The sequence below is a fragment of the Suricata suricatta genome, chromosome 5 (genome assembly GCF_006229205.1).
Source record: "Suricata suricatta isolate VVHF042 chromosome 5, meerkat_22Aug2017_6uvM2_HiC, whole genome shotgun sequence".
Taxonomy (NCBI): Eukaryota; Metazoa; Chordata; class Mammalia; order Carnivora; family Herpestidae; genus Suricata; species Suricata suricatta.
This window is the reverse complement of record NC_043704.1, coordinates 74978083-74997603: the sequence shown is the minus strand read 5'-3', so window position 1 is coordinate 74997603 and position 19521 is coordinate 74978083. Positions and strand designations below refer to the sequence as shown.

General features: G+C 42.9%; 1 protein-coding gene across 2 annotated transcripts in view; it reads right to left on the bottom strand.

Moving 5' to 3' along the window:
* Positions 1 to 1495: 1495 nt before the first annotated feature.
* Positions 1496 to 19521, bottom strand: part of MB21D2 (Mab-21 domain containing 2) — a 114763-nt gene continuing 96737 nt past the window's right edge. For both annotated transcript variants that reach the window (XM_029939627.1, XM_029939629.1), the window contains exon 2: positions 1496 to 2763. In XM_029939627.1, coding sequence (XP_029795487.1) covers positions 1499 to 2763 — 1265 coding nt within the window. In that variant the 3' untranslated portion in view covers positions 1496 to 1498. The remainder of the gene's footprint in view (positions 2764 to 19521) is intronic.

Sequence of the window (19521 nt, the reverse complement as noted above, 5' to 3'; positions counted from 1 at the left end):
CCCAAGGCCGCATATGCCTGATTTCAATTGGCCAAAATCCAACTTGTGAGTCTGGACCTTCAAGATCAAACCCAAAATGTTGCTTGACCCTTCCAATGGTAGACATCATGGTCATCCTCTGAGATCTCAGCTGGGCCCCTGACCTCTCAGACACTACAGTTTGCCATGAGTCCACACCAAAACAGAGAGCCAATGCCTCGTGGCACCTAAACCTGGCAAGTGACTTCATTCAGGAAGATAAGACACCTCCACACAAAGTGACCACCCACAGATATGTCCTCATTCCTGCTCTATAGAAAAACCTGCTTTTGAACAGGCATGGTGTCTTCTATTCGGGGTTTATAAACTCTTTCTGCCAGTTTTCCCCACAACTCCCAGGAGAAGCAAAGAGACTTTACAATAAAGCTTACTTCTATAACCCCCAAAGCAGTGCCTACAAAGACACCTACTCTATCAAGTATATTTTCCCCAGCTTTGGATGGTCACTTAGCAGGTGTAAAGCTTTACAAATTTCTCTTGGTAAGACAGGAACCAGGAATATCAAAGAGGGCAAAACAGGACCCACAATTAAAGAAGAATGAAACAAATACACAGAATCATTCTATAGATTGGGAAAAATGGGTTAAACGAAAAAAAAAATGATAGCATTTCAACATGGATGTCAACATCTATTGAAACACACACACCAGAACTCTGACAATGGCCAAGATTTCATTAGTGCAAATAACAATTATAATGGTATGTTCTTTAATAGGATTTAAATAAGGCTTCAAATAATTACACACGCTAAAACTACCATTTGAAAACCTTAGTTCTGTTTGGAAAGTTGTCAAACACACCCTCCAAACCATCCAAAGTTCTGATCTGAGGACAATTACATTCAGTGAAGCTGCTCCAAAACATAACAGGTAGCATTATCACTTTTGAAGTCTACGTTGTTTGGTGGGAAGGGGGAAACTACTCCGGTCACTGGGCAAAGGGAACAGATCCAGCTAACATACCAGGTAGTTTCTGGGTTCGGATGATTCTCAAATATCTGTAGTGATGAAAGCTCATTAAAAAAAAATTAAAAGACAAAAAAAACACACACCCCACAACAGAATCCCGAAGCGTCAGAAAGATCTGTTGTCCTATCCTCATTAACAAATTTGCATGAAGCATGAAATGGTAAAGATGCAAGAGAATTCATGGGCATTTTCATCTATGGCTCAAGTTCTCCTTTAAAAAAAAAAAACCAACCAAAACCCAAACTAAAACAAAATGTGACAATAACTACAAAAAGTAAACAACAAAATCAGAGGCAGAATATGAAATAGTAATATACTGTTTCAGAGCCTGCACCATCCTGCAGAACCAGGAAACTTAAAATGTGTTCTTAACAGATCCAATCTAGGCTGGATATGTGAAAAACGCAAAGTCAGCATCACAAACCGCACTACACGTGATGAGTCTGAGAACCAGGAAAAAGGGAGAAAGAAAAAAAAAGGCAGCAAAATGCTCAGAAAAATTTATCATCAATTCTGAAATGGGGCCTTGTGACATCATCAGGGTTAATAAAGACAGAGATGGATTTCCCCGGGTTCTCAGTCACCAGCTGCTGCAGTTTTTTAGCCAAACGGTCATCGGGCTGGTTGGGGTCCCCGCCTTCGGACTGCGGGGAGGGGATGCTGGTGGTGCTCCCCCGCCTCTGGAGCTCCAGCGTCAGCCGGTTGGCGGCCTTGACGTGCTCAATGGCCGTGCGCAAGTGCTCGGCCGGGTCCGAGCGGACGGACGAGAGCTTCCGTGCGTGCAGAATGACCGTCTCCTCCGACAGGTGCTCCAGCATGTTGCACTGAGGGATGAAATAATTGGGGCACATCTTGTTGACCAGACAGTGTTGTAGGTCATCGATGAGGCCCAGCAAAAAGTGGGCCGCATAGTCTTCTTGGGCCAAGTAGTTGGCAGGAAGTCTGTCACAGGCCCAGAGCATCATGCTCCGCAGGTGATAGGGGCTGATGGCCTTGGGCCGGGACAGGAGTTTAATGATGATCGCTTTGCAGGCCTGATAGGCCTGCATGAGGCTGCTGGAGATGCACTTCTTCAGCTGCACCTCGCTCCTGGCAAAGGACAGCCGCCATTCATTGTCCTTCTTACCCTTGTATGAGCAAGCAGGCACCAAGTAAAACCCACTGATGACCTCTTCCTCTGTGATCTTCCCATCCCAAAAGTGGTTCTCCATGAGCCAGCTCTGGGCCACGGCGGGCCAGCCCTTGAAAGAGACCACAGGGACGATATCATACAACATGCGACTGCTCCCCACTCCCAGAATGATGGAGATGATAGTCCCGTTTTTCTCCACCTTTTCCACCTTTGGCATCCCTCGCTGGGGTTTCTTCTGGATCTCTGATAGGACAATGCTGATGGAGTCATAGAACCAGTCGGCCACTTTGGTTGGGGAGAAGAAGTAGTTGGTGGCACCATTGATGTGATCCACGATGGAGCAGCAGTCTTTCCACTTACTGATTGTCCCCTCGTCAAAGAGCCGGAGGCTCAGCCAAGAGTGGCACAAGGCCGAGTGGCGCATGTCGAGTGTCACAGGCTGATTACGGTCATGCAGCTTAAGGGCGGGCACCAGAAGAGTGAAGTCCATATCATAGTCTGTCCCCCGGGCATAGACATTCAGCTCATCTAAGTCCAGGTCCACCACGCCTTCCCGGACTCCCCCGGAGAGCAACAGGTACTCGTTGGCCACTGGAAGTTTTTGGTCCAGCTTTTGCACCATTCCTAGAAACACAGAAAGAAAAGACACTATTATAGGAAGCACAGACGCCGGAGTCCTTTGCATCAATGTAGAAGGTGCCTGAGTTTCCAAGACCCACTATTTGCTACCAGTGCAAAATCAGATCTCAGGCTGCCGCGTGGACCCAGCCAGCAGTATTTTGTTCTTTCTCATCGGTGCGAGAATACATCCTTTACCCAGTGGGAGAGGGATGGTAGATTTTCTTCTCTTGTGGCAAGAGCAGTAACTTTCTCAGTCATAAACAAGGGCCCTTCCTCTAGTCATCACCATGGTTAGCAGTGTCTCCATCCACTAGCTCATCCAGGCTGAAAACCTCAGGGATGTAAAGTCTTCGTTGGCTTGTACTGCCATATTTTATCTCTGTAAAATATTTCTGCCATATTTCTCACTCCTTCCCTGTTCTCCATCTCTCCTGTCATCATATAAAGCCAGGCTCTTTTGTCTCCTGCCAAAACAGACCCTCAGCCCTAGGTTCGCCCTGCTTAAACACTCCTCCATACCAGTGATTTCATGTGGGCTGAGGACACTGAACGTGGGACTCTTTCAGGGGGTGGTAAGGTCACAACTCTTTCCATAATAACACAAACACGTCATTTGTCTTATCGCTGTGTTGACACCTGAACTGACGTGTGGTATAAAAGTAAGTGGAGGGACAACCTGGTAGGGGTTCGTGAAGACGGTGGCACTAAGCCACACTGGCAGTCTTTGGACTCTTTGTTGTTCACATGTACTAGCATTTAAAAAAAAATTCAGGGGCACCTGGGTGACTCAGTCAATTAAGCATCCGACTTCAGCCCAGGTCATGACTTCCCGGTTTGTGAGTTCGAGCCCCAAATCAGGCTCTGTGCTAGCAGCTTGGAACCTGGATCCTGCTTCAGATTCTGTGTCTCTGGCATTCTGTGCCCCCTGCCCCCACTTGCATTCTGTCTCTCTCTCAAAAACAAACATAAAAAACTCTTTTTTATAAAAAATTAAAGTAGCAATAAAAAATTTTGGTTTCACTCAAGAAAATCCCTAACGAAAAAGAAAAGTAAAATGGGTTAACTTTATTAAATCTCAACTCTCAAGCCACTTTTTTTTAATTTTTTATTTTTGAGAGAGAGAGACAGTGTGAGCAGGGGAGGGTCAGAGAGAGAGGGAGACACAGAATCTGAAGCAGCTCCAGGCTCCGAGCTGTCAACACAGAGCCCAACGCGTGGTTCAAACTCACAAACTGTGAGATCATGACTTAAGCTGAAGCCGGACGCTCAACCGACTGAGCCACCCAGGTGCCCTCAAGCCACTTGTTTTTTTAATGTTTATTTATTTTTTCTGAGAGAGAGAAAGAGAGAAGGGGGGAGGGCCCAAGAGAGAATCCCAAGCAGCCTGTGTGTGCCAATGCAGGGCTCAAACCCACAAACCATGAGAGCATGACCTGAGCCGATATCAAGAGTCAACACTTAAATGACTGAGCCACCCAGGCGCCCCTTGAGCCACCTGTCTAATGTTGTGTGTGACAAAATGGGAAGTAGCCAGAATGCACTTCTACCTCATGCTGAAATACAAGCGCTGTCTTCAAGGAAAGGGTTGGGGCTGGAATTTTGGACTAAGTCAGCTGCTTTGTTCGTGGAAGACTGTTTTTACTTTAAAAAACAATGAAAAACTATGGGCAGTCAGACTTGTGTATCTGGTAGACATTTTCATTAAAATATGAACAGAGTTTGGGGCACCTGGGTGGCTCAGTCGGTTAAACCTCTAACTTTGGCTCAGGTCCCAATCTCACAATTCAAGAGTTTGAGCCCCACATCGGGCTCTGTGCTGACAGCTCATAGCCTGGAGCCTGCTTCAGATTCTGCGTCTACCTCTGTCTCTGCCCCTCCCCTGTTTGCGCTCTCTCTCTCTCTCTCTCTCAAAAATAAACAAACATTAAAAAAATTTAAAAAAAAATTTAACATTTATTTATTTTGAGAGACAGAGACAGAGAGATCATGAACAGGGAGGGGCAGAGAAAAAAAAATTTTTTTGAATGAACGAAGTTATAGCCTGTCTTCACAAAAGAACAGTTGAAATATTTATTACCAATGAAAAAAACTATAGCTTTCGAAAAAACAGACTAAAAATTAGAAAACTCATTTCTTGCATCATAAGCTTAGTATCTTCCCAAATGGTATACTTTTCTGGTAAGATTGGTGGTGACATAAACAAATGGGATTTTCGGATGCAAACGTGAGCTCTTTGAGAGAGAGGACCGTGTCTCCACTGTGTGTTGGGGAGGCACTGGGCTCTGCACCCAGTGACAACACAGCTGAAGCTACGACTGAATGGCAAAGGAACTAAAAGATGGAATTAGACTAGACCATAAACTGTTTAAATAAAGACTAAATGCAAATAAATGACTGTCCCATCCACATACAAATGTGCCCTCCCTGACATCATCACTAATTTATTAAAAAAAATCTTTAAATGTTTTATTTATTTTTGAGAGAGAGAGAGAGAGAGAGAGAGAGAGAGAAACAGCGTGAGCAGGGGAAGGTCAGAGAGAGGGAGACACAGAATCTGAAGCAGGCTCCAGCTCTGAGCTAGTTATCAGCACAGAGCCTGATGTGGGGCTTGAACACACGAACCGTGAAATCATGACCTGAGCTGAAGTCGGACGCCCAACCAACTGAGCCACCCAAGCGCCTAGATAGCATCACTCTCTATGTAATAAGCTTTCTCCAAAGATCACGAAGAACTATCACAAACTACAATTCCATTATTCACTGCAATTACTTTGAATCAACATGGCTTCTTATTCATAAGACAATCCAAATGCAAATAAATAAGCCTCATATATGTGTTCATGCTACCATTTTGTTTCAGAATTTAAGACTCAAATGAAAAAAACAATGTGCTCTCTTTGTTCTTTAAGATCCTATTTTCCAAACCACATTAACCATGAAAAATTCTTCTTTAGTACCATTTCCATACATAAAAGTAGGAATATAGCAAGCTATCACTTTTGTTGTAAAGAATCCATAATTCATCAGAAAGAGAATCCAGTGCACCTGACATCTGAGGCTGTTTCTCACACTCCTTGAGCGTGAGCGCAGCCCCTTAAGGATTGTCTGCAAAGAGCCAGCTCAACCAAAGTCATGTCCTGGGTTTGGGGCGAGGATGGGGGGTGCACATCAATGTGGGAATGCCCCAGTTCAGGATACTCTGAAAAATCATTCAAATCCAGAGTTCCCAGCAGGGTGGGGTTGGCTAAGGCTGACACTGTGGCTTACAGAGAAATCTGACTTCTCCCTCTGCCTGATCCTGCTTTGGGTCCCTCCCTTCCACAGTGGCTGATCCCAGGGGTGCTTCTTAATAAATATCCTAACTCCATTCCAGACAGTGTTTCCTGAGTATACCAGCCAAGCAAAAACAGCCTTAGCTCCAACGTCAGCATTGGAAATTTATCTTACTTTTATTTTTATTTTTTTTTTAACATTTATTTCGAGAGAGAGCATGTATGTGCACACGCATGGGCAAGTGGGTTAGGGGGCAGAGAGAACAAGAGAGTAAGAGCAAGAGCAAGAATTCCAAGCAGCAATGTCAGCACAGAGCCTGCTCACCAACCGTGAGATCATGACCTGAGCAGAAATCAAGAGTCGGATGCTTAACCGACTAAGCCACACAGGCTCCCCTATGCTCCTTTTTAAATTGTTTATATTGTTTAATAGTTTATTTTTAGACAGAGAGAAACAGAGACCAAGCGGGGAGGGGCAGAGAGAGAGGGAGACACAGAATCTGAAACAGGCTTCAGGCTCTGAGCTGTCAGCACAGAACCTGGTGCGGGGGTTGAACCCACGAACCGTGAGATCATGACCTGAGCAAAGTCGTATGCTTACTGACTGAGCCACCCAGGCGCCCCCTCTATGTTCCTTTTAAACGTGGTTTTCAAAAACCAAGGATGGAAAGTTACCATTAACACCAAGACAAAGAAAGATTTGTTTCTCAATTGCTATTATGTTTCAGAATTAACCTCATCTTTATAATGTAACAAATATTACCACCTCAAGTTTTAGCTATATCTGTAAACAGATAAGATTTGCTTCTCAGAATCCAGAACAAGGGACGCCTGGGTGGCTCAGTCAGTTAGACATCTGACTTCAGCTCAGGTCATGATCTTGCAGTTTGTGGGTTCAAGCTCTGTGCCATGGTCTGTGCTGACAGCTCAGAGCCTGGAGTTTGTTTCTCATTCTGTATCTCCCTCTCTCTCTACCCCTCCCTTGCTCATGCTGTGTCTCTGTCTGTCTCAAAAATAAATGAACAGTAAAAAAAAATTAAGAATCCAGAATGGGTTGGGAAAACCATTTTCACTCTTTTATAGGCTCACAGGTAGGTAGTTGGTTTCAGAGAGAAATGTTTGATAATGAAATGATTTGACATTATTTCAAATATTTTTAAATTCTAGCAGGTGGAGTGCCATAAATAGTCTTAGGAAACATGTTGAAATGTTATGATTAATAAATAAGAACTGAATAAATTAGAAGTGGTGTTATAATTTGGATACCACATCACTGTTCCCTCTTAGGTATAAATGACTCAAAACTCTATACACTGTTTTCTGTCCTAGACAGGATCAAACTGGCTCTGAGCATACCACCAAGGACCTGTCCAAACATCCAGAATAAGTTGTGCATTACCAGGCTGGGTATAATTTGTGTACAAATGTGCCAGGTAAGAAAAAGCTAAATTGGGGCACCCGGGGGGCTCATTCGGTTAAGTGTCCCACTCTTCATTTTGGCTCAGGTCATGATCTCATGGTTTTGTGAGTTCAAGACCCTGCATCGGGCTATGCGCAGGCTGCATGGAGCCTGCTTGGGGTTCTCTCTTTCACTTTCTCTCTGCCCCTTCCCCGCTTACACTGTCTCTGTCTCTCTCAAAATAAATAAAGAAAAGGGAAAAAAAAAAAAGGAAAAAGCTAAAATTCACTTCTGCCCTCTACTGGATTAAAGAAATTTTAACATGTTGTCACTTGTTAACATACATACTAGAACATTCCTGCCAATAGTAAAATAGTCTTTCCTCCCTGATGTGGCTTATGTACCTGGTTAAAATGCTGCCCCTCCTTTCAAGAGACATAAAACTATTTGTCTAAATTCTGTTTTCAGGAATTAGGTTAGTTTTGGACACTTATCCATTTAAAGGGTAGAGAGAACTTCAGCAGCAGAGAAAATACTGCTGAGGCTCATTTGCTAAGCTCCTGAAAGTTAGAAATAAAGTCCCCAAGGTCAATTGTTCTGGAAGCTAATCCCCTGTGACACTCACATTTACATTTAGCCTGCCCGAGCCCATTAGTCTGCTGTTGCACCAATGATTTGGTAACACAAACTGGAGCCTGCCCCAGCATCACACACTCTAATGGCCTCCTCGAAAACTTTCCTAGGATAAGTAAATGAAAATGAACTGACATCAGCTAGCATGGTAGATGGGGTGCCATCCAACTGAAATACAGCCAGGGGCTGGAGGGAAAAAGGCAGAGGAGAGAAAAAAAAAATTCAACCATATACTTTGGCCATGGACACCAGTTCCGACAAGTGCTTCTTTGAATAGATCCAAGGATTTCTGTGTAATTACAGGAGGGTGAGATCAAGGGACTGGCTGTTTAGCGATTAGCAAATTATCCAAAACCAAGAGAGAGAACACAAGGAAGATACAGGCAGAACACTGAGCTTGTCAGCGGGAGAGATAGCTTATTCTCTTGGGTGGGGTCTCCTCTTTTCCACAGCAGCACTGGCACACGTTCGCTCTTAAAAACACAAAGTAAAACTGCCTCCCGGACTCCCTTCCTGTAGTTGATTCCTTGATTTTGCTTTATTCTGTAGTCTCTACTTAAGAAGACCTTAATTACTGATGTAACTGGTAACGAAAGAGAAGTTAATAGGGCAGCTAAAATAGGCTGCAACTCTCTTCCCCAAATCTGCTTGTTCTCGGGCATGCTGCTACTGTTTCTGTGGCATAATATTCTTGTCTGACACCCAATGATAACCAAGTGTTAATTCAGTTGTTTTGGAGAGACAGGATTTCATCAAAAAGCCATCCAAACAGGTCAGGACCCCTGGCCGCCTCTCTGAACAAAGAGGAAATTAACAAGGAAAGGAGATTAACACTCCCCTTGTCAGTAGCTTCTCTCCCCTTTAGACCCGTTTCCACTTGCCCTCAGAAATCCTGAACCCGCTCCCATGGGAAGGCCGATGTAAGCTTGTTCGGCTGCCTCTTGAAGAAACCATCTCCTGGCTGCACACTCAGTGTCTCCGTGACTGGTTTTGCAACAGACAGACGGACGTGGGTTCTGTTACACTGGGGGCTCGAGTTTAAGGAATGACTTCCATGTCATCCACTTAGTCCTTTGCTGATTCTCCATAGAATGTCAAGTGAAAAATGGGGCTCTGTTCCTGGCTCCCTCATATTTTTGTGAATAAACCTTTATCACATTCCACTGACTTCACACTACAAACTATCATCGCTCAAACAAACACTGCCGATGGTGAACAGCAGTACGCATGAACTAGGTGTGGTTTCCAGATGCACAGCGCCACTCCAGGAGATACGTGGGGGGCTCAAGGAGGTAATTTAATAAATGCTAAGTAGGTAAGTGAAATTGGTATTTGTGCAGATTCCATAAAAAAAACAAAACAAAATAAAGCTGTCACCTAGGTTGAGGGGAGAAAGAAAGGTATGTCAAAGAGGTAAAATGTTTAGGTCTTATTTTTTTATAATAATTTTTAAAGGTTATTTATTTTGAGAGAGAACACGTGAGAGTAGAGTGGGGGAGGGGTGGAGAGGGGGAGAGATTCCCAAGCAGGCTCCGTGTGCTGTCGGTGCAGGGCCCGAAGCGGGGCTCGATCTCATGAACCACGAGATCATGATCTGAGCTGAATTCAAGAACTGGGATGCTCAACTGACTGAGGCACCCAGGTGCCCCAATTAGGTCTTACTATTAAAGCTACAGAATTAGATCAATTTTGTCTCTCTCTGTATCTTTGATTATGTATACAAAAATTTCTATGTAGATTAAAAAAAGACCTGAGTATCTCGATCATATTTGTGTCCTAAAAAGGTGTTGTCTTTTCTACCCAAACCCCTGCGGCACGCCAATGACAGTGCCTCACGACAGCAGTGATGCTTCCTAGTAGGAGGGGGACTGGCTGTAATGATGCTGACAAAGTGCCTCTGTGATTCTGATACACCTCCTTGGGGAACTGTCTATTGGTTGTTAATAAATAATATAAAACCTTCGTATAAAAATTGATTTACACTTCAAAGAAATAAACATTTTTGTCAGGCTTACTTGACATTCTGAAAAACACTCTGAGAAGTAGGCTTGGCCACCTTATTCCAAGAAAGGCACCCGTCTATCGGATTTTTAATGACGCCAGTTTGGGGGAAGATTTTAGCATTTTCTTCCTTCTTGGCAAGAAATCATATATATGGGGTCTCTCACAGGTGAAAAAACTGAGGTTCAGAAAGGAGAAATAACTCATTCAAGGTCACACAGCCTAAGTGACAGATTAACAGCAATGTCTTATTTCCACAGTTGTTGCAAAGGTCAGAATGGCATATACATACTGTTTTCCTTATGACAACAACTGAACTTGACATAAATGCAGAATGCCTGAAAGGAAAGTAGCAGGGGGTCTGAAGGCCAAGTGTCGACTTTGAGCTTTCATTGGTCAAAGCTGTCGTGTGACCTTGGACAAGCAGCAGAACCGGAGCGTCCACATATACCATAAGGAAGAACAGACCTTATCTATCTTGCAAGAAGCGATTAGTATTCCAAAATAAGTAGACTATAAGACACAGGAAATAGAGAAGAAGACACAAATGGAACCTCCCAGCTTTTCAATAATCTGTTAACAGTTTTAACTATATATCCCATAATGCAAAGAGTCTGTGTTATTTGACATAATTTCTGAGATGACTGCATGTAATCTTATTCAAAACTTTTAGAAAACTGATTAACCCATGTATGGTAATGACCTTCTAACTAAATATATATAGTCAAAGGACTGATTCAAAAGATGCCTCTTCAAAAGTGTCTCCCTGGATCTTTCCTTGTTTTGATACAAATATGTGTGTAAAAGCATTGGACCAAGATAGGCCTGGGTTTAAACGTGGGTTTGTCATTTACTACTTAAGCAACCCAGGCAAGTTACGTAACCTCTTGGGGCTTCCAATTCCTCCTCTATTTAAAACAAACCAACAAACCATATGACCACACTTACAGGGCTGATATGAAATGTCTAGGCACATGGCAGATATTTCATTCATTTCCCCCATATGTTCTTCCCTTTCTCCACCAGCTATAAAACTGGAATAGCAAACACCACCTCTTCCATAGAGTTGTTCTGAAGATTTCACTAAGCCTAAGGCCTCTAGCACATGCAAGGCGTATGAAACATATTAGATGACGGGAGATGAATATTCTCTCCCTCAGCTGCCCTCAGACTGCTGCTGGCCCACAGATGCCTCTTCCGGTGAAGGGGTCTGTCGTGTGGCATGGCACACAGCTTGGCAAGTAGAGGACAGTCCTCTCTTGTTCCTTCTGAGCAAGTGCCCTGCAGAATAACTACCCTGCGCACCTCACGGAGGGCCTTGATCTGAGTTCGTACATTAGCACTTTCTGTGCCTATTAAATAGTAGGCTGTACTCATGGCTTATTTTGCCCCCAAATAAGATAACAGTATATATAAAGCATTTGACACAGTAATTGGCGAAGAGGCTCAGCATCTTGTCACAGCCAATCGTCCACCAGCTCCTGCAGTCAGGCTTTATTAGTGCAAGTGGCTAACACAAATCCTGGGATCAGAAGGCAGCGGCTGGTCAAGTGTACCGTTCTGTCAGTCCATGCCAGGACCCCAGTAACATATCCCAGAGATCATGGGATTTCCTATACAACATAATATGAAATACTGCCAGCATATATCTGTCAGATCATTTACTAATAATTCAAAAGTCAGAGTGAAAGGGGCGCCAGATGGCTCAGTCAGTTAAGCGTCCAACTCTCAATCTCAGCTCAGGTCTTGATCTCAGGGTCATGAGTTCAAGCCCCACTTTGGGCTCTATGCTAGACACAAAGCCTACTTAACAACAACAACAACAAAGTCATAGTTGGGGGAAAAAGCCTAGTTTTTCACTAGTGTCTTTTTTTAAAATATAAGTTCTAAAAATTGGTGGGCTCAGTTAGTCTATTAAGCTATTCTGAACATAATGAGTGTGAGTTAGGCCTGGAATCAAGTCTGATTCACCCATGAACAACATAATTAACCACTCTGGGCATCTGTCAAGGAGTGATGTTAGGGAATGACAACGAAAATCTGGTTGGGTGGCTACAGGGATGAAATAAGAAAGTACACAGCAAATAACGTAGCATTTGGTCTGGTACCTATTTGGCCTCCAATAAAGACAGAGTTCTGAGCACATGCATACAACATACATTTTCAATACATTTTCCTCATCTCATAAGTCTTGCTCTTTTTTTTTTCTTTTTAGTTCTTAGGGCAGTTTAAAAACTCATGGTTTTTGCCAATTAAAACTTAAACAGCAAGATTCAAAGGGGCCTCTGATTAGCTCCACCTAGCAGCTTCCCATAGCCACAACAGGGCATGAAAGCTACATATTGTCAATTTACAAGGAATGTTCACTTTAGAAGGCTCATTCTCGAAAGAAAAAACAACAGCAAGTGGAAGGCAAGAATACTGCCAAGAGAGGCTACCTGAGGACACCGACATGGATCACTGATGACCAGATCACCTTTCTCCCGATCTTCAGAAAAAGCAATGAGCTTGAGATGGAGATGTTTAGAATGAAGTCAGTTAGGGGTGCCTGGGTGGCTCAGTTGGTTGAGCATCTGGCTTCAGCTCGTGTCATGATCTCCCGGTTCATGGGTTCGAGCCTCGTGTTGGGCTCTGTGCTGACAGCTAGCTCAGAGCCTGGAGCCTGTCTTCAGATTCTGTGTCTCTCTCTCCCTCTGACCTTCCCCTGCTCATGCTCTCTCTCTCTCGCTCTCTCTCTCTCTCAAAAATAAATAAGAAAAAAAAATAGAATGAAGTCAGCTGTACCCCATTCACCTCTGCCTGAGACTCAGGTAAGTGTGGTTTGCACCAAAAGGCATCTGGGGATGTCTGTGCAACCACTTAATTTCCCTAAAACTGGAAAGCTGGGTTGGATTGGGGAAGGCAATCATCTACATCTTAGAAGAGACATAATATAGTAAGCCACGTTCAGGAGCTTGCAGAAATGGACAGAATTCAAAATTCAGGTTTAATTTATTCAAGCATGCAACACACAGTCTTAGTGGCTTCTTTGAGCCAGGACTACGCTAGGTACTAAAGACACAAAGGTGAAGAGTAACACACAGCCCCCAATACATAATGCTTATCCTTTAGTGAGAAAGCCAGATAGAACTGTATTGGTCAGGACAGATGCGGTTATGCTGAGTAACAGAGCTAAAGTCTCAGTAACTTATAACACAAAGTCTTACTTTTCATTCAGGTTGTATGACCAGGAGGGGTTGGCCGGGAGCAATTCCTTCGTTAATCCAGGCAGATTATCTAGGGCAACCCTTATCTAGAATTTCACAGTTACTCACTGCAGAACAAGAAAGCCCTGGAAGATCTCTTTTCAGCAGTTAAATGCTCTGGCCTGGATGTGACAGACATCATTCTCATTCATAAATCACTGGCCAAAACCAGCCACATGGTCTCACTCAAACCCAGTGAAGAAAGTGCAATTCTACCGCCAGCTGGGAAGCTAAAGAGCCAGAAATATCTGATAAGGGGCGTGAACAGCTCTCACACTAATCAAATAATCGTACACGAATGAATACATAATGATAAACTGGGATAGTAACACTGAAGGAAATGAATAAAGGTCCTGGCCAAACCACAGAAGAGGAAGAGGAGTGCATTTCTTTTAACCTGGAGAACAGAAAATTCAGGAAGGCCATTAAATCCACCTTTAAATATTTGAGGAGGCGCCTCAAATGGGCCTTACCTACAGGCTTCCAGTATGTAGAAGGTATAGAGAGAAATATTCTGTCTAACCTGTCAGTGAAAGACCCATCTTAACAGGTAGAATTTTCTAACAATGCTACCAGTCGAAAGAGGCCATTTCCTCCCAAGAGAGTATCAATCAAAATCTTTGGGGGTGCTGAAAGAGACTAAAAATAAAAACATGTGATAGGAGTCTGAATCTAGATATCTTCCAAGATGGCCGCCCGTCACAAAAACCTACCACTGAAGACAGGCAACTACAACATAGACTCCTAAAGCCACCTCTGGCCATCCCACGGGGGGCCCCAGAAACAATAGAAGCAAGAAATCCCAGGGTACATAAGACTCTAATGCTGTTTGCTGCTCTCATTGGGTTTACCCATCTGCATCTTTAATCTGCAGCCTAGCTGCGGTCACATCTCTAACTCTGCCAGTTAAAAAAATTTTTTTAATGTTTTTATTTATTTTTGAGAGACAGAGAGAGACAGCACAAGCAGGGGAGGGTCAGAGACAGAGGGAGATACAGAATCTGAAGCAGGTTCCAGGCTCTGAGCTAGCTGTCAGCAAAGAGCCCTACACGGGGCTCGAACCCATGAACCGTGAGATCATGACCTGAGCCAAAGTTGTATGCTTAACAGACCGAGCCACCCAGGCACCCCTAACTCTGCCAGTTTTAGAAGGAGAGAGCAGAGTACTAGCAATAACACACACAATGGCAAAACAGGGGCTGACTTTACACAACCACCTTTTCGAGGTATGCACATCTCATGCCAAAGGCTCTCTGAGAAGGGCACATTTTTTGGCTGACTATGCATCAAGGCACAGGCAGAATGTTTTACTCGTACATCATCGAAAGTTCTTGGCATTTTCAAGAATGTAATACTGCCCCCATTTTATGGATGAGGAAATCCGGATGAATACAAGTCAAATAAATTGTTCATAGTCACAACAGCTGAGCTGGGATCCAAATTCAAATTGATTTCACACTATCCCATGCTGCTTTCCAGCATAACAAGGCTCTTCTAAGAGAATAAACAATTTAATATCTCCAAGACTTTAAAATGGCCATGTATGACATTATAGGAAATAGTGGCAGCTTATTTCTCCATCTAAAAATAAAACAGATTCTATTTTGGCGTGAAATGATTTCTAAGGCAGACAAAGAGCTGATTTGAGGCATCCCTAAGGAATGCAGAATATGGGTAAAATCGCTGTGACATGTAGCTATGTGTGCAGGCGCGCGTATGTGTTGGATACTTAATTCTTAGACAATTTTCAGAGAGCATTCTACAAGTTGTCTTAATCACAACGACATCCTTGAAACCCTTTCAGGATCCCAAGACAAATTCTGAGAATGTTCCCATCTATTTAGATGAATAGTCTAATTTACGTACTTCAGTATGTTTAACAGTGAAGCCTTAATTTTAAAGTCAAATCCCCTGAATTTCTACTACTAAGTTTGGGGGACAGACTGAGGGTGACTGAGAATGTCATGACCAAAGGAAATCATAACCATAGAGCCATAAGCTCTTCCTGAGTTCTGAAGCAGGAAAACTTTTTTCCTCTGTCGACACAGTATCCACCATGGCAACGTTTCTTCACTGAAAAACGAAGCTCAGACACCCTGAGAGCCATGGGGAAAGAAACATGAAGAATCCAGTGCCTTTTCAAAACACAGACTCCCCCTCCCATGCCCACCTCCCCACCAAAACAGAAACAAAATCTAAAAACCAACTGGTACCCATGAGCCTGTATGAAGAGATCTCCTTCCTGTGACCCAGCAGCCTAGGCAAACATGGCATTGTTGATTAAAACTGAGCTTTATACCTGTAGTCCACACTACTACACACTTAGAGTGGCTACATTACCTCAAAATGATCTCAGTGTATCTAAAGAAGGCTCCTCTAGAGGCTTTTAAAATCATGATTGGCTAGCAATGACCTTGTTTTAAAATTAGTTTACTCTGGAAAACTTCAAACATACACAAGAGTAGACATCACAGTATAACGAATCACCACATACCCATTGCCCAGCTTCAACAATGGTGGCCGCCATTCCTGTTCCATTTATGCCTATGTTTTATTGCTGTAACATTTTAAAGTGAATCCAAAATAGCAGATAATTTCACCCATAAAAACTTCAAGATATGTGTCTAATTGCCAAAGACTTCTCTAAAACTGAAACCACTGTTCTCATATCGAAACAAAATAATCCTCATGATTATTATTGACTTCACCTTATTTTATCTTTTTTCTAATATGTATGGATATAGGAGTAGGTGGTGCATGAGTGTGTGCGTACACCCATGTGCACGTGTGCAGGCTACGACGTTGATACCTTGCCATGTTCTTGCGGCGAGGTTGGCAGTGTCCTTGCAAGCCAGCAGCTTCCCTCCTCATGGTCCCGTGAGTCTGCTCCTTTGCCTGGTGGCCGTCTCTGCTCTGGCACTACCGGGAAGTCTTGGGGACTTAATGCAAAACAATGGACACCACTGGTGGCAATCCTCAACCAATGGGGGACAGGAATCGGTGAGCCTATGCCCCAGCTTCCCGAGATCCTGTTAGGATAATTCTAAAATGGGTTCTACGCAACTTCCTAGAGGGCCTCACAAGATTAACACGCTCATTAGCTCAATAACACACACTTCACTGGCTTTTCTCTCTTCTCTGTTTCAATTGCTCTACTCCCTTACTGCTGCTTCTTAGTGCCACGCCAAGGGAGTTCTTGTTTGGGGGATGGCGCGTGTGTGCACGTGTGTGTGTGTGTGTGTGTGTGTGTGTGTGTGTAGCAGTACTAGACAGGCACATGTGTAATAATTCCGGATGAAATTGTAACATGCCAGATTATAAGTGGCTGTGAGAACAGAAGTATAATCCAATGATAATGAATTACTTGGTCTTTCCCACGATCAAGGTATAGATCTAGTAGAGGTGGCTTATAAAACTGCATCTGAGCATAATTCTTGGAAAGAATCCACCATCTTTCTTCGCTCAGCAAGCTTGCTTTCCAGTTTATTTATACTTAGCAACTTGCCTATTAATGTATTGCTTTGCTGGTGTTCCAATTCTCATTTTCCCAAAGGACATTCTAAAACCTCTTCCAATTCCAGGAAACTTTGGAGAGATGAAAATTTATATATTACTTTGAAATAGCCATTTCTTCCTCAAATTACAAAGAAAACAAAACAGAATAGGTTTGAGGAGAAAAGGCCAGCTACTGCAGGAGCCAATCTTCAGAATGGAGCTTGTTCAAGTGCACCTGCCTTATTCATATGCAAAAGGTTGAACCAAATTCAAAAATCAAAATCACATTTCATTCGATTTTGACCTGGGCTTATTCTGCCTCGGTTCCTCTAAATTATATGGGGGGGAAATGGTGAATGATGTATTTAATCTCTCCATTCAATGACCTTTGCCCATACTTTCTTTAGTGTAGTGTGTAGACCAATGATCAATTATTTGTGGACCTGTCAGTGTCCCTTGGTCTGATGAGCTGTGTGTCCCCTAACCTAACACGACAAAAGTTCAACAGATGTCAGGTGAATGAATAAATAGATGGTATAACCTAAAGATAGAATTTATGAGAATCTTCCAGGATGAATTGCCGGAGTGATAAGCTTAGACAGATAGTGTCAATCCAACACTGTCATTTTCAGACCCAGTGAAGAACTCCAGAGCCTTTATATCTGTAAGCAAAGGAATCGTGCTACATCTGCAGAAGAGACAGAAGGGAGAAGCTAGGACCCTGTTAATGAGCTGACCATTCACTAAGTATATGGTAACTACAGAAAGGCATCTTTTATTCTCCAAGAATAATTTAACTCTAGGATATTTTCCAAAGCACAATTTCTAGCCAACAATCATAGCCACAGATTAGAAGAAAAGCTACTATGTAATTACAGTGTGATCTAAGATCAAAATCTAATACCCAGCTGGTTTGTTTTTTTTTTAATGATAATGGCGCATTTACCCTTTACTGTGCAAGAACCAGACCCTTCAAGTGAACAAATTTTGTCTTACTAAGCAAATTCCAATAGTGGCCAGAAGATGGCACCCACACCCCATTCATTTACCTAGCACTGATGGCTGGGAACCATTGTCAAAGAATCCTAAAATGAAAGCTTTGGGGAAGCAGAGGCTTAGCAAAGTGTTAAGATTTGATAAGACTATATTACAAGCAACCCTCTCGTGGGGGGTGGTAATTCAAGGTACCACCCAATGACTTGAAACTTTGCCTTCTGGTTTCCCAGAGGAAATCTGTTGGTAATTCAAGAGCTCACAGGCCCTATCTAGGCTGAGCCAAGACTAAAAGATGCTTTGTCTGGGCAGGCAATGTGATCGACAGTTGATTCTCAAAGTATATTGGAAAACCTTGTTGCAAGGCACAGAGTTTCAGCTCTGATTTGCTGCAATACAAAAAAAAAAAAAAAAGTAACGCTTCAGGTGGTAGGAATAAGGGGTTTCAAGGTGGTGGAAAGAGTCCTTAATGTTATGAGGCTAAGACACCACTCTCTCTGGAACCTGTTTGATTCTGACTACAAAGAAGTAAATACACCGAAAGATTTCAGGAGCCAAGGTTATTAATAAAAAGGAAATTGATTTTTCAACCTGGCTTCCATCGATAAAAGTAAAACACGTATTGATTTACACTGTGTGCTCCGTACGAATCTGTGTTCTGCTGTTTCCAGAGAATGGCCAGCAGTGGTTCTGTGAAGAGCACTAGAGTTCTCATTGCACAGACATGGGGACTGAGACGTTGGGCCGCTGCAAAGAAGGGCCAATACAAGTGACAAAATACCTACATGGTTCCTCAGCCTAAGTTAGATTAAAAACTAGTGCGACCACATTCGATTATTTTGAAGAAAGGAAAATTGCATCATTTGGATTCCTTACCAGGTCCCTAACTGATGTGTTGCAGAGTGGGCAGAAAGGTGGAGAAAGGGCTTGAGATGCAAAGTCTGCTCTGCTAGGGGCAATCTACAGATGATAAACCTAGAGGTCTCTAATGAGACCTCTAGTTAGACTGGGTCAGACCCTAGTTAGACCCAGTTAGACTGGGTGCGTGACTGACGAGATGCCCACTTTCTTTCTCTATGCCAGCGAAATAGACACATATCATTCCTAGGAGATAACCTGCCTGCAAGTGTCAACAGTTATTCATCAACTTTCCACATGACTCGTTACTGTAATCCCTAATATGTTCATAATGATGACCCCTTGCCTATACTGTCTTTATCTTCATCTAAAAAAACTTATTTCAAATACTAATACCCTCAATCAAGTTTCCAAACAACAAAGTAGTAACGTCCCAAAAATCTGCTGTTTCAAAAAATAAGTCAGTTAACAAGTCTTAAAAGTTTTCCCATTATATAAAGCCAGAACATTCCACATCAAAGTTTGGATTAGTACAACTATCCCCATACCTATAATTTAAGGACAGATGAAGAGATCAAATAAGTATTTCCAAGAAAAACAGACATAGAATAAAAGCACCGGCAGTGTGGCAGACAAAGAGCAGAATCTACTTCAGAACCACAATTGTCTACCTGATAATTACTTTCGTATCTCGGTAGAAACATACTTTATTGTTCGAGCTTGAAAATGTTCACATCAAAAGGAGTCAGACTTACTTAAAAAACAACCAGTTGAAGCCCTGTGGGAGGTTGAAATTTGCAGTTTAAAAGCACATCATTTCAAAGAGGGTCAAACTCTTGCAGTGTTTTTAAATCCACGCCCACAT